General features: G+C 36.6%; 1 protein-coding gene across 1 annotated transcript; it reads right to left on the reverse strand.

Moving 5' to 3' along the window:
- Positions 1-416: 416 nt before the first annotated feature.
- Positions 417-1,336, reverse strand: LOC128216350 (protein GVQW3-like). Its single transcript, XM_052922909.1, has 2 exons — positions 984-1,336; positions 417-678 (listed from the first exon to the last, which is right to left on the reverse strand). Exons 1-2 carry the CDS (start codon positions 1,334-1,336, stop codon positions 417-419), a joined length of 615 nt encoding a protein of 204 aa, XP_052778869.1.
- Between the last annotated feature and the right edge of the window lie 14,333 nt (positions 1,337-15,669).

Raw genomic sequence — 15,669 nt, forward strand, 5'->3', positions numbered from 1 at the left:
GTCGTCTGTGCAGTATGGGATGATGCATTGTCCATATGCAAAATGAAATTCTCGAGGGGAGTCCCCGGTCTCCTTTTCTGCAATGCGTGCACGAGGTCCCGGCGGAGTACTTGTTCAAGTGAAAAAGACATTACGGCCCGCATATGTGATAATAAGTGTGACAAGAAACGATTCGCTATATGTAACTTACAAAATTACGTTAGATAAAGAGTATGGTATCACATATTTTAAAATAACACATATTTTTTGTTCATTTAAAATAAAAAAGGGGTACATAAATTGCTTAATATGTAGCAATTAAATAGTTTTTACTTCAAACATAAGGAAATATTTGAATTACATAGTGATATTTATATCAAAACTCGAAAATTGAATAACAACTAATTATCAAGTATAAAAAATAATCCTGCCTTGCTTTAGTAATCTGCATTTATGGTCATATGGCTTGGGACGGCGTGGCTATGAATCATCCCGTGCATGTCAGCAAACATGATGAACATGTACTTTCCGCAGCTCTTTGACACCCGGGCCTTCTTGGGAGGTGGGGATCCGCTTCGTTTCCACACGGCCGACTGCGATTTTGTCTCGGGGTCATAAAACCAAAGCCACGTCTCGTCTGTTGTTATAATCCTACTAAGAAAACCGTCTCCCTCCCGCTTATACCTTTGAAGGAAAGTTCTAGAATCATGGACACGGAGTTCTTTTCATGGTCTTTTAACAGGCATGGAACCCAGAGTGCATGAACCTGCAAGCATTATTTTTTTTTAAATTGAAAAATCATTTGTGAAAATAAAAAAAAACGTGTATTAATTCAATTACTAATTCAATTATTAAGTTATTTAGATCCTTAGACTGGGCAAGTTAGTTTGATAAATTATTTCTGATCTAATTAAAATACGTTTTTTTAACATAAAGATGCTGAATCATTTATGAGCAACTATTTTTAAGAAATAATAGTTTCATATCGTATTATTAATGCACACACCTTCGACATTTGTAGATCCTCAGTAAGTATTCTTTGAATTGTTCCATAGCCAACACCGAACATCTCCGACAACGTCCTGACCTTTAACCCTCGGTCCTTTGCTAATGCGTCAGCGATTGACGTCACCAATGTCGCACCGTATTTCTTTTTTCTTCCTCTACCCTCATCATCTTTAAGGCTCTCTCTGCCGTCGCGGAAACGCTGATGCCATTCAAAAACCAGACTGCGACTGACACCAGTGTTCTTTACACTTGTCGTCTGTATCATCTTGTAGGTTTGTGTCGGCGTTTTCCCTAATTCACTACAAAACTTAATAACTGCCCGAGCTTCAATGCGATCTGATGACGCCATTTCGTACACTCTGATCGTTGTTTCTAGTTTTGAATGATACATTTACTTGTTCGCATATAACGTTCAAATGACGTCAAACTTGCATATGACGTCACAAATACTTCAAATGACGTTTTGGCGGTTTTTCAATATTATCTGAGCTATAGTGTTGGAGGTTATTACAAATGCATTACACATATGTTAACTGTACATTTTACTGCGCCAGTTGCGCGTTACCATGGTATTAAAAGGGGCCGTTTTGAGAAAAGTGCAATACAAACATATTCGGCAATAGCAATCGATAGAAAATACTTAGCAGGTTAAAACGGTATATATATATTGTTACACTTGAAAACTCCGTTTTTTACACAACCTGTCAGCTCTGTCCCAGATTTACAGATATCAAGATACTTGATAAACAATCGACACATGTAAGTGTTTTATGATATCTGAATATGTTTTTTGGGGGGTATGACATACATGTAAATATATATGTGTGTATGCAACAGTCATTTGTAACCACGCACCACCCCCAGGTCCAGGGAATAGCGGAGAAAAACTGCTGATAAAATCCCTGCCAAATGCCCCCGCACCCCAGGTAAGGCCCATTCCCCGGTATTTTTGCAAGAAGAAAAAAACACCACATATACACGCACTGCGGGGACACCTGGAAGATAAAAACCAGGCCCATTTGCCGGGCTATCCGGGCTAGAACCACAGGTGCTCGTCACATTGCCTGGATACAGTAATACATACTTATTTCATATTTTCTTATTTTTTTTATTTTTTTTTTAATTTATTTTTTTAATTATTTCGGTCAAGATAAAAAAAAATAAAATTAAATGACATATATTTACTATTTTGACCAAAATAAATAATAAAAAAAATAAAAAAATGTTTTTATTAAAAATAAAAAATTATGAAAAAAAATGTATTACTGTATCCAGGCAATGTGACGAGCACCTTTGCCTGGAACTGTGGGGGGGGGAGCTGGTTACAATAGACTGGTGCATTAATAGTAGGCAATAACAGTATTGTAGAAATTTGAATTTATAACAGAGATAATTTCAAAATTGGGCTGCGAGGATACTCTGCGCAAAGACCGTTTAGTACTTTTTCTGGGATGGTGGACGTCTCGAGTCTTCCATAGTAAAAAAATTGTCAAAATACTTGTTGAAGGACATTTAGGTGGATAAATGACAATTTGAAGACAAAATTATTTAAACTGATGCAAATTAACGCTATAAAGATTTATATGTGTTGGCTATTTACAGATCCTCTTGAAATCCCATCAAACAACACTGAGGACTATGGAAGCTTCTTAGGTACACAGTGATTTGGAGGGAATGAGCTGAATTTTGACCTTTACAAAATTTAGTGACATTTTACCTAAAATAACCTAAAATATTTATTTTTTTCTTCAGATTCATCAAAGGGGTCACTCATACCAACTATCTAGCATAAATAACTATGAATTAAGGCACATAGACAATTCGAGATTTTCTGACTTTGTAAAAGTGCCGTAATTCAAATATATTTTAGGTTATTTTAGGTAAAATGTCACTAAATTTTGTAAAGGTCAAAATTCAGCTCGTTCCCTCCAAATCACTGTGCTTAGGTACGGACCTTATTGGGTACGATCGACACAGCTATAACGAACTTTGACGATGTAGCATTTACCTCAGAAGTAAACCCATCATATAAAATAGAATACAAAACTTAAAATAATACACATACACGTAAAGATACTTACAACGTGGGGGCTACAAAGATGTGCCTAGGACAACAAAAACGAGCTAATCAAGTAAGTACTATCTGGGTTACAGAATATCCGTTTACGAACAACCATTACATTAACTAAACATACAGGAAAGAGTTATGCATCCTGAATAAGGGTTAAAGTGGGAAGGGGAATAAAATACAGAAAAAAAATAAAGTAAAAATTTGCAACATAGAAAATATAATATATGTCATGATTAAACATCTATAATGCGTTTCAAATACTGCAGAACCAAGGAAATAAAAATGCTTTTCCTTTTAATGTTTACCAAATTGGCTAAAATTGTCAAACATTATATCTTGCTTCATGTGACACTACAGTTTCTTCGTTAAACACAACGATTTTGAACATTTCCCAAGAATTTTAAATTTATATAAATATAAAGCCTCCATTTTGAATTTAAAGAATCTTAAAATATCAACAGACCCATTCCCAAATATATATTTCCTTCAAATTCCATTGAAAAAATATGAAAAATAGCATGATCATATTTACCCACAAGGGGCTAGTTCCATTGGCCTGATAACCTTAATGACCACGCACCCTGCCCCTCAGTAGTCTCAAAACATTCAACAAATGACTGAATGTGTAAAACCTTCTCAATGATACAATGGGAACTATGTACAGGGATATGCAATCACACCCAATACATATTATGCGTATTTATAATCAATCATTTTGTGTTTTAAGGGCTGCAAAAATGTTGGGGGTGGTGTAATGTTGTCAGTGTAATGTATATAACAGACCCAAAACAGGATGGTTTAAAATAGCATTATTACATTCATACAGATACGCATACGATTTTGAATCCAATCAATAACTGAACTATAAACATACATGCAACTGTTAGCCAGAGGCGGGCATAATACACAGAGGCGGGTTTATCAATACTGGGCTCTGATTGGCCACTACATCCTTCCTTTACACGGATTTGATTTAACTTATATGCAAAAAAAATCAAAAAAAAATCATATAAACATATTTTCCTGAATTATTCAGAAAACATTTTATTATTTAATTTTAACATAAACTATCATTTTCTTAAATATTATTGCAATAATCAAATCATTTGCAACCATGTATCAAATAAACAAGATTATTGTCTGTCTATAAATTTACCTCTGACCCTTTTTCCTCGCAAATTTAGAAAATGTCAGGTAATAAAACTCTCACTGTCTAATAGCACACACATTATATAGATCATTAAGAACAAGCATTAAATTCGAATGTTAGAAATCCGGCTTGTGCCTATAGCATTAAGATGATATCATGTAAATGGTTTGACCGGGAAGAGATTTGCCCAGCAAATGTCTGTTTAATTATCATTATGCGGATGTAAATCAGTTTCGGATCTTTGCAATGTTCTGGTCAATCGGACGCTCCCAGAATTTTGAGGTTCATTAATATTACTCCATGGAATTGGTTAACACACTTCACGAATTAAGTTTATTAACATTTTGCATGTGAATAGTTTTTTTTCTTGTTATTTTTTAATAAGTTTTATTATGACCTATTGGTTTCAAACACCTTTTCTATTATTATTTTTAAATCCAGCACCATTAACACACTATTATCATCATCAAGAAACTCATTTATACTATGCGGGCATTAGTATGGCCTGGATAAAAAATATCTCACAATTAACACTCATTCAATCACGATAACGTATCGGCTAATGACGACGTCTGTTTGATCGACGTTATTTGTTTTCGTTGTTATGCTGCTCACGCAGCCCTGAAAGCTGTTTATATTGTTGGCTGTGTGTTGGCGGTACAGGTACCAACTTAAAGTGTGCGGCATCGCGTGTCATTTCACGGTCACCATAGCTTACTGTGACCATGGATTCCTTTCGTCTGACGACGCATCCCCATTTATGAGTGAATGGCGTTGTCAATTTATTTTGTTTCGATTGTTAAACAAAGACCGGATCGCCTGGCTGTTATATACACGGTTTTGCCTTCCGTTTCTTATCGGCATACTTTTTGTTCTTTTGCTTTGATTTAGTGTCCCTTTTGCGTACATATATATATCATTTCTCGGCACGGTAAATGTTGGAAGTTTTGTCTTTATTTTGCGATTGAATATTATTTCAGATGGCGAACGTCCTGTGCTTGGATGTGGGGTTGATCTGTTATTCATTAGAAAATAGTAAGTTCAGATTTAAAGTTCTTTTCAGACGCTGTCGCAGTTTCCATTGTTTTTACTGGTGGCTTCATAAATGCTCCTACCAATCCGTTGGCTTGTGTGGCTAGTTGGGTTATCTTCCGGTGTTTGAACCCGATACCGCTCGCAAATTGCGTAAATTCATGGCCATTGAACGGCGTTCCGTTGTCGTATTTGACCACACTTGGAATTGAGAACATTCCGAAATTCTTTCAAGGTGCGATATGACATTTTGTGCAGTCAGGCTTGTTAGTCCTTCAACTAATGGGTATCTACTGTAGTCACAGATAACTACCATAAAATATTCTCCTGTGGGAAACGGCCCACAAAAATCAACTGACACTTCATCCCACGGTTTCTTTGGTAATGGGCTTGGCTTGATGGGTTCTGCCGTCGTTTGTGGTGATGCAGTCATGCATGGTATGCAATTATTGCATTGCTCGTCGACTAATTTGTCCAGATAGGGGAACCAGCAGGTTTCTCGTAAGACCGCTTTTGTTCTGTTTCTCTCTTGGTGACCCTCGTGTGCTAGGTTAATAACTTTCGATTGCAGGCTGTTTGGGATGCACAGCTTGATTCCTTGTAGGAGAACGTTTCCATGCTCTGTTGACAGGACGGTCAATTCGTCTGCAAGCTGCTGATAACAGATATTGCTGCCATCACCGGCGCATGTTTGCTTAATACACGTGTTGTTTTGAAGCGCGGAAATTATGCATGTCAGCAAACAATCTTGGGCTGTGGCACTTGCCACGTATTGGAGATTTAATAGGCCTCTCTCAAATTATATGCTTACCTTGCATTCCATAACCAGAGCGAGGCTAGCTAAACAAGAATCTAAACACAATGGCTGACCACCTGATAAGCCCAAGCACGAAGCAACTCAGTGCAAAATCTGCTTTACATTGCTGTGTACCTTTATGTAACTCAGATTCTAGGTATGATAATAACATACACTTCCATAAAGTACCTAAATATTCAATTATGAAAAAGAAATGGATTGTGAAAATAAGACGAGATGAAGGAGAACATTTCAAGGTAAATTCAATTTGTTTTCTATTAAACTAAGGCTATTTGTCTGACAATGTAATGAAAACATTTGCTATAAGACACATGTTCATAGGCTGAATTGCTTTAAAAAAGTAACACTTAAGCATGTCATTTCAAAATAAATATTAGTAATAAACAATCAAAAAGAAACATAAACAATGCTTAGCAATAAAGTTTAGTGGGTCAGTGCAGACACTTAGCAATACCGTATTTATGCTAAACAGCATTGATAAACAAGAATTTGATTTCAGATCACCAAGATGACGGTAGTTTGTTCAAAACATTTCAAACAAGAAAATTATAGGGCACGGACACCAGTCCGGAAGTGTCTCAAGCCAACTTCTGTACCGTCTGTGTTTGATTGGAGCAGTGACCAACCAATGAGGAGAGCATTGAAGAGGAAGATCTTGGCAGATGATAGGTATGTAAACAAAGTAAAATAACACATATGCAAGTATTATATTTAATGAGCATATTACACATCAAAATGAAAAATAAATGTGATATTATAAGCTGTAATGTTTAATGTAAACAAACTTAATACATGCACATGTATGAAAATTAAATGTGATATTATAAGCTGTAATGTTTAATGTAAACAAACTTAATACATGCACATGTATATGTATTCATTTTGTTTTCAGTGTTCAGGTGTCAACTGGTGATGACAGTCTACCTCAACAAGCATCAAGTTCAACTGCTGAATTCACAGCGACACTAATTCAAGAATATACTATTGAAATTGAAAGGCTGCAAAAAGAGCTGGCTGACCAGAAAGTTGAAAATGAAAATCTCAACCAGCAACTTCAACTTGAAAAGTTTGGCATCACTAGGTTTTTATTAGATAGTTCATTAGTTTCATTCTATACTGGATTTTCACCATACTTTGCATTTGTCACATTTTTTGACATCATAAAACCCTCAGCTCAGACGATGCAGTCGGCCTATTACAGAAGTAGTGGAACAATTAGTTTAGCTGGACGTAAACGAAATATGTTGTTAATTGACGAAATGTTCATGTTTTTTTGTCGCTTAAAAGCAGGATTGTTAAAACAAGATTTGAGTGTCAGATTCAATTGCTCTCTTTCAACTGTAGGCAGGAATATTATAACATGGGTTATTTTTCTTTACTTTACGCTTGGCTTATTACCTATATGGATTTCTAGAGATGAGATTGACAAACACATGCCAGAAAGTTTTAAACAACTATATCCTCGAACAAAAGTAGTAATTGATTGTACTGAATTAAAAACCCAAATGGCATCTTCATTTATTTTAAATTCTTAAACATATTCTAGCTACAAAGGATCACCAGCAGTCAAGTGTCTTTTAGGTATAGCCCCACATGGTGCTGTTACTTTTGTTTCCAGTCTTTATACTGGGTCTATGTCTGATGTTGAAATAACACAACTTTGTGGACTACTGGACCTTTTAGAACCTAATGATGATGTAATGGCAGATAAAGGTTTTACTTTAAAGAAATTTTTAAGTAAAATTGGTGTTACTTTAAACATACCAGATTTTTTAAGCAACAAAAAACAATTTGATGTAAAAGAAGTAGAGAACATTGAACAAATTGCACGTCTTCGAATACACATTGAAAGAATGAACAGGCGTATTAAAGAAAAAACATTTGTTTGATTCACCAATCCCATGGTCGTTGGTTGGTTCTGTCAATCAGTTATAGACGGTGGCATGCATTATAGCCAACTTTAAAGGTCCACTTTGTTTTTTACATTTTGCCAAACATCTCGATTAAAGTAAACTGTTTCGCAGTGATGAGCATTACTACACCATACAAACAAATCACACCATTCAAGACCAGTAACTGCTAGCTGTGTCAACACAATAATAATAAGTATGATTTATTTTAAGATGCAAATTCCCTGTGTCATCTCTGGTCAAATAGGGGACTTCTAGAACACTTGTAGCTTGGGGACACTTGATTTATAATAACCCAAATGGCGAATTATTCTCAGGATTGTATAACTTTCTGTCAGGGCTTGCTGCTAGCCATGGCGATGTTATGCTAACAAAAAACCCACAAGGATACAGGTTTACTTTGTTGTCTTTAAAGTTGGCGTATGCAGCTGCATTTGGTTCACATTCAATTCCATGCTTCATTGCAATTGTTGTGACTTTTCTTGTAGATTTTAAACGAGACACAAGTGAGGTTGGCTCCTTTTTTTCTTTTATATATTTCGCCAACGTTAGATGCAGTGATACGATTTCTACGCATTTTATACCACAGTGGATTTCTACTTTGTAATCTTGTCTGAGTTTCAAATCTAATGGATTCTTGAAAGCTAAATTTAAGGTTTTCCAAGTCAGTTTGTTGTTTTTCATTTGGTGGACATTGGAGCATATTGACAATTATATCACTTGCAGGTAGGTCAGGGAAAGGCATTCCGTCATAAACATTCATGATGTATCCATCTTCAAGCTTCTGTTGATAACTTAACACTGACCCTTTAGGCACATTGCCAAATTTAGTGTTAACCATTTCTGGATCATTTTGTTGTAGTGAAGGTAAAATTAACATATGCTCATCAACTTTCTTTAAGCTGTTCACATGTTCTTTCCATTTTATTGGGGTGCTTCTTACCGGATTATACAGATTTGATGAGATGCCTGAAGCTGTGGCTGTCTCATCTGTTACCCGTTTCGAATAGCCAGAAACTTGCAGGTCTTGAACTGCTTGGCCCTTTATTTGAGGTCCCCTTAGTAGATGATGGGTTTGTGGCTGAGACGTTTTGGCTACATCTTCAGGTAAAGCCCTAAGCCCAAGCTTCTTGTATTTGGCAATTGTGTAGAGTGCTCCCACTACATGGCCACAAACACCTGTCAAACCAATAGGGCACGAACACCATGAGGTTGTGATCTCTATATTCTCGTCATTCTTGAAGGATACCTGCAGTTCATTCATTTTAAAATTTTATCATTATGGATGTTTATTTTAATTTATAAACGCATTGACTTGAGAGAAAAATCAACATAAAATGTATATTGCATTTCTTCATTTGTTATTTTATATTGATATATTGCCTCTGTACATGTATGTCATCATGTTTTTTGAATTGTTTTAATAAACATACGTTTAACTGGTGTGGGTTTTCATTTTTCCTTTGGGATCTGTAACATTTTCCATCCAATCGACACCCATTATCTGTTTTTGAAACTGCAACAAAAAATTAAACACATCACATTTTGTATGGTGAAACTACAAACCAATATAACTAGATAAAGCTTTATGAGAACTATGGTAAATCAACCACTGAAATATTCTGACCATCAGATCACTCCTTGTAATTAAAGAACCCACAGGGATGTGTATTGATAAGCCCTCTGGCTTAGGTGGTAAAAGTGTGAATAGCTGCCCGCTTATTACATAATATATTAGGGATAGAGGGTTAAGATGATTATAAACGGGCTCTGAATGATCAATCTTTACAGCTCTGTATCAATATGGTTTGCAATTTACAGGCCTGTATACATAAACAATGAATGTAACACAACATAAAGTAACATACCTTTGAGATCCTGGATGTAGCTCTCACTATAGTATTTAAACCCTTTATCAATCGATTTTTCTCCAGAACTTTTTTTGTTATCTTTCACATAATTTTCAACAAAACTAAAGTTTAAATGTGGTATTAAATCCAAATCACGATGAATATGAGATGCTGGTGCTAATATGCTTCCGCCATGGTCAACTATACATGTTTCTAGGGAAGCAGCTAGATTGCTTGTTTAGAAAGCCTCACTCTGAGATAAACATGAATATTCATTAGGCAATATTAAAAAGGGCATATGACTTGGGCACTGCGGAATTGGCAATAAAATTCACATACTCCTGAACTATATTTCCGTTTGAGTAATTATTTATTGGATGTCGGGAACAGTAATCTGTTATCATTTTATTTCCAGGCATGTGCTTGACTGTCAGATTGTAGGTGGTAAGTCTTAATCGCCATCGTTCAAGTCTAGCTGACTGCATGTGTTTAGAGTTGGTGCATATTGAGAGCAGAGGGCGGCAGTCTGTAACTAGCTGGAATGCCTTTCCATACAAGTAAATGTGAAAATGTTTGCAGCCCCAAACACATGCAAGCATTTCTCGTTCTGTTTGGCTGTAACGCTTTTCCATTGGTGTCAATGATTGGCTTCCATATGCGATAACTTTGTTTTCTTGTATTAATATCCTTGATATTCCCTCGGGGCTTGCGTCTGCCCAGAATTCTGAGGGTTTTTTTCGGGTCAAAGTAGCTAATCACTGTATCGCTGCATAGCGCTTGTTTCAGCTGATCGAAAGCAGTTTGCTGCTGATGTGTTCATTTAAAATCGCTGCTATCGTTCAATTAATCGCGCAGGGGTGTCGTAATTGTAGAGAACTTGTCTATGAACTTTGAGAGGTAATTGGTCATACCTGTTGTCTTCGGCTCGGCTATATTTTGAATTGCTGTGATTTTGGCTGTGTCATATATTTATTATTACTGGGAAGCACAAGGAGGCGATGCATTCTTTAAGACTTTTAATACCAGACTGATTCATTCATGATATTCTCAGAACAACAAGGTTACGAGAGGTCAAGAGGCATGGACCATAGAGGTCATATACAATTCACATGACATCTCCTTTCCTCGCAAAGATAATTGTTATCAATTCATTAATACAAACAACAGCTGTAAATATTTGAAGGTTCTTGTTAGTTTACAAATAGATGAAAGTCTTCTGATAATTTAGTCATGCTGATTTTACAGGTTATCAAATTAATGTTTCTGAGTAGTCCAATTATAATGGTTCTGTCCCGTGATGTTTCACTTGCATGGTACAGTATTGTTCTATTAATGTTCTTGCTGTCAAGAGTTGAATGTGAGGTCAGTATCTGTACACTGTACTAGGTTAATTCAAGAAAACTTTCATGTGCACTTCAAACAAATAATGATGTTTTATACAACGTAATTAAACGATATTTCACACAAATTAGTTTTGCAAACAGTAAGACCTCAATACTTGCAATATTGGCAAATTGAAAACTATTCCTAGTTTTAGGTTTTAAGAAATATTACATATATGTATTTTGCTTATTTCTGTTATTTATCTTTGCTTATTGAGGTAATGCTGTATGCATTTGTAATGGTGGGATAAGACGTTACTAGCGCATTATCCCTTTTCGCACTTTTTTTAGGTTTTACACTGAATAACTAATAACCCATTTAACACTTTATTCCATGTAGCGTGCTGGTTTGTTTATTTGTTGTCTGGGTCGCTGCGCTCGTCCGAAGTTTTCGACTTCTTGACCGGGCACGTGTGCGTCTGTTACCCTGTCCGCGTTGTTTTTGTTTCTCGTGTCAAATATGTGACGCCGATTTCGCCTGAGTCTAGAACCGGTGTTCGTGTCAATTATATACGACCTTGGTGCAGGGTGGCGTGAATGAACAACTGCTGGTTCCCAGCGATCGTTCTTTCTATACATGATATTTTCTCCGGGGTTAAGTTTACTTAGAGGTTTCGCTCCTTTGTCAAAAATCCGTTTTTGATTTTCCTGGCATTTTAATAACTGCTCGCGGGCATTTTCACACACTTTCGGCTTCAAAAGATCTGACTTCGTAGGTATTTTATCTCGTAATCGCCTACTCATGAGCATTTATACGGGAGAATATTCGCATCCAGTGATTGGCGTATTCCGATATTCCTGCAAGGCTATGCTTTCGTCTTGTCCATTTTCATGAGTTTTACGTAACAATGATTTGATTATTCCTACATATCTTTCAACCTGACCATTACTTTGACTGTATGTTGGTGATGCCGTTGTTATTTTGATTGAATGCTTTTCACAGAATGTTCTAAAGTGTTCGCTGTTAAACGGCATGTTATCGGCTACAATTTGTTGCGGCCAGCCGTGCACTGCAAATATAGCCATTATATGTCTCTCTACCGTTGGTGCATTTTTTCCATTTAATAGCCGTAGCTCAACGAATTATGAGAAGTAATCAATGACAATAACGTAATCACGGTTCCTGTACTGCATTAGGTCTATCCCTAACTTCTGCCAAGGTCCCAGTGGGAGTCCGTGTTGTAGTAATGGTTCTTTGGTATTGCTTCTTTTGTACATGTTGCAGATTGTACATTTGGAGCATATTTCTTCAATGTCTAATTTCATCCGTGGCCAGTTCACTGACTCAGAAGCTCTAGCTTTTGTCTTTGATATTCCCAGGTGGCTTTCATGTAATTTCATGATAATTTCTCGCCTCATTTCGATCGGGATAATAATTATTTCGTTAAAGAATAACATTCCATCAATGATGTGAATTTCATCTTTAAGCCTTAAGACAAGCTTGGATACTTTTTATGTGATTTGGCCAGCATTCATTTACCGTTTTTGTCAGTAATTGCAGTTCATCATCATTTTCAGTTTCGTTTTCTATGATTTGCAACTGTTTGTCGTCCATCGGATGTTCGGATACGAGCGAATGTATCATTATGTTCATATCCTCCTCAATTTCGGTCTCATCTGAGATATTGTCGTTGAGGTGTGCTCTGCTCAGAGTGTCAGCTGCGTACATTTGTTTTTGCCAGGTACGTATCTTATGGTTATTGAGTATCTTTGTAGTCTCAACAACATTCTTTGCAGTCTAGGTGGCGCTTTAATAACTGGTTTGCGCCGAATTATCTCAATCGGCCGGTGATCAGACTGCACGATTACGTGTTTTCCATACACGTACTGATGGAACTTTACGTCGACGGCGTATACAATTGCTGCCATTTCTCTTTCAATGTTTGTATAGTTCATTTCGGCTGCGGTCAGTGACCTTGAACCATATGCAATCACATGTCCGTCTTGCATAAGACAACAACCAATTCCGTGCTGCGAACTTTCCGTCTGTACCGTGACATCTTTGTTTACATCATAGAATTTCAGCACTGGTTGGCTTGTCAATATTGTTTTCATTGTTTCCATGGCGGCTTTTTGTTCATGGTTCCATTCAAACGCTGCATTCTTATTCAATAGCATGCGTAATGGCGCTGTGATTTCGGCCATATTAGAAATATATGAAGCCAAGTAGTTTATCATTACTAGTAGGTGCTACTGGCCCTTTTTTGTCTTCAGGGGGTGGCTTTTCTGTGATGCTCTTTATTTTTTCAGAATCTGGCTTCATCCCATTTTCACTGATTAGTGTCCCCATATACTTCACAGACTTTACTTTAAATTGCATTTTATCTTTATTGAATCTGACTTTTTTTCTTCAGCTCGTCTGAGCACTTGCCGTAGCGCTTCATCGTGTTCGGCTTCATCTTTTCCAGCGATGATCATGTTATCTGCAATCATATGGACATTTTTGATGTCCCCAAATGTCTGCATATTTTTCATGGCAAATATTTCGCTTGCACTTTTCAATCCAAAAGGTACGCGTGTCCAACCATATCTTTGGAATGGCGTTTGGAATGTGCATAGGTATGAGCTTTTTTGGTCTAGCTCTACTTGATGGTATCCATATTTTTCATCAAGAATTGTGAAAATGTTCTTGCCACTTAGTTGAGCCGTGACATCCTTTAGTGTGGGTATTTTGAAGTGATGTCTTTTTATGGCTTTGTTTAGGTCTCTCGGGTCGAGACAAAGACGTAGGGACTTGTCTTTCTTTTCTACGATTACTAGGTTGTTGACCCAGTCAGTCGCCTCATATACAGGCTTTATTACACCTTTTTCTTCCAGCGTATCTAATGTTTCTTTGAGTCTTGGCATCAATGTGAACGGTACATTTCTTGGTGCATTTATCACAGGAGGTACGGTTTTGTCTATTTCAATATGATATTTCCCGACAAACTTCCCTAAACCTGTGAATATGTGTCCATAGTCTCTAATTACCGATTCGCTTGTCGGCGATGAGTTTTCTTTGACTGCATCAATTTTCCGAATAAGATTTAACTTCTTGCATGCATTTATTCCCAAGGTAGGTGTTGCTTTGAAATTGACTACGTAAAAATCAAATGATTGCACTTCGCCATTGTTTAATTCGCGCTTTATTGTCGTTGTACCCAATGGGGTAATAGACTGATTGGAAAATGTTCGAAGAGTAATGTTTGTCTTACGTAGCTTTAGTCCAGGCAATTTGTAGAAGAGACTTTGGAGAATAACGTTTTCTTCCGCACCGGTGTCCAGTTTGAATAGAACTGTTGCGTCATCTTCAAGTTTTATATTTTCATACCATCCATTTTTGCTGTTAATTGCCCGATATTGTGATTTCACCGGCAAACACATCATTTTCATGGCTCTTGTCAATTTCATTCACAGACTTTTGTTGTAAAAGCATTCAGACGTGAAGTGATTTAGCCTCTTGCATGTTTTGCATTTAAATCCATATGCAGGGCAGGCATTGCCTTATGCTTCCGTCCACATTTTTTTGCAGTCAACTGTTTGTTTTATTCTTGTATGAAATGACGGCCTATAGTAGTTTGGAAGCTTAGGTTTTTGTTGTGCTTTTCTAAATTTGTTTGTTTGAGTCAGTCTTGTTTTTATGACATCTACCTTTTGTTCCTTGTTTATTTCCTGTATTTGCTGCTTACTGCATTCTGCAGCCGGACATAATTCAATCACTCTGTCCAAATCAGGATTTTTACCTTCACGTAATAACCGTTCTTTCAACCGACTATCACTGATACCAAAAATCAACCTGTCTCTGATCATCAAGTCTTTCTGGTCGCTGAACTCACATTTTCTTGCCTTTGTTTTTAATTCTGTAACAAATTCGTCTATTGTTCTTGCATTCTGTTGAATTGTCCAAATATTATGTCTCTCAATAAAGGTATGCTTTCTTGTCTCACAATACGCTCAGAATTTTGACAGCACATTTTCTAAATCTTCGTTACTTTCTATTTCTCCATATTGAAAATTATTGTAAATTTCAATTCCTTCATCTCCTAGGCATGTTAAAAGAACTGCGACTTGGACTTTTTGTGGCTTTTTAATTTTGTCGGACGCCAACATATACAAGTTGAATTTTTGCTCCCATCTTTTGAAAGTTTCCGTTAAGTTTGGGTTTCCTCTGAAGTTAATAGGTGATGGTGCTTTGGAGTCCATTCTGATTTGTATTCTTTGGCATAATCACTTTAAATTTATAGTTACAAGTTATTCACATGTATGAAATAATATTCCAGATAATTAATAATCCCTTGAAGCACTTTTCTTCTGACACCATGTCATATATTTATTATTACTGGGAAACACAAGGAGGCGATGCATTCTTTAAGACGTTTAATACCAGACTGATTCGCGCGATCGGGACTTATGCTTTGTCCGAAAAAACAAAGCCATATAATTTGACAGAAGTTTTACCAAATTCGCACTTCTGCTTGTTGAGTGTGAGAT

Source organism: Mya arenaria, chromosome 14, assembly GCF_026914265.1.
Source record: "Mya arenaria isolate MELC-2E11 chromosome 14, ASM2691426v1".
NCBI classification, from domain to species: domain Eukaryota; kingdom Metazoa; phylum Mollusca; class Bivalvia; order Myida; family Myidae; genus Mya; species Mya arenaria.

What these genes read in the sequence shown, in the direction of transcription:
- LOC128216350 (XM_052922909.1), bottom strand. Translation starts at nt 1,336, where the DNA reads ATGGCGTCATCAGATCGCATTGAAGCTCGGGCAGTTATTAAGTTTTGT. An exon ending in GATCTACAAATGTCGAAGGT is followed by an intron (nt 679 to 983) that starts GTGTGCATTAAT and finishes CCATGATTCTAG; the next exon opens with AACTTTCCTTCAAAGGTATA.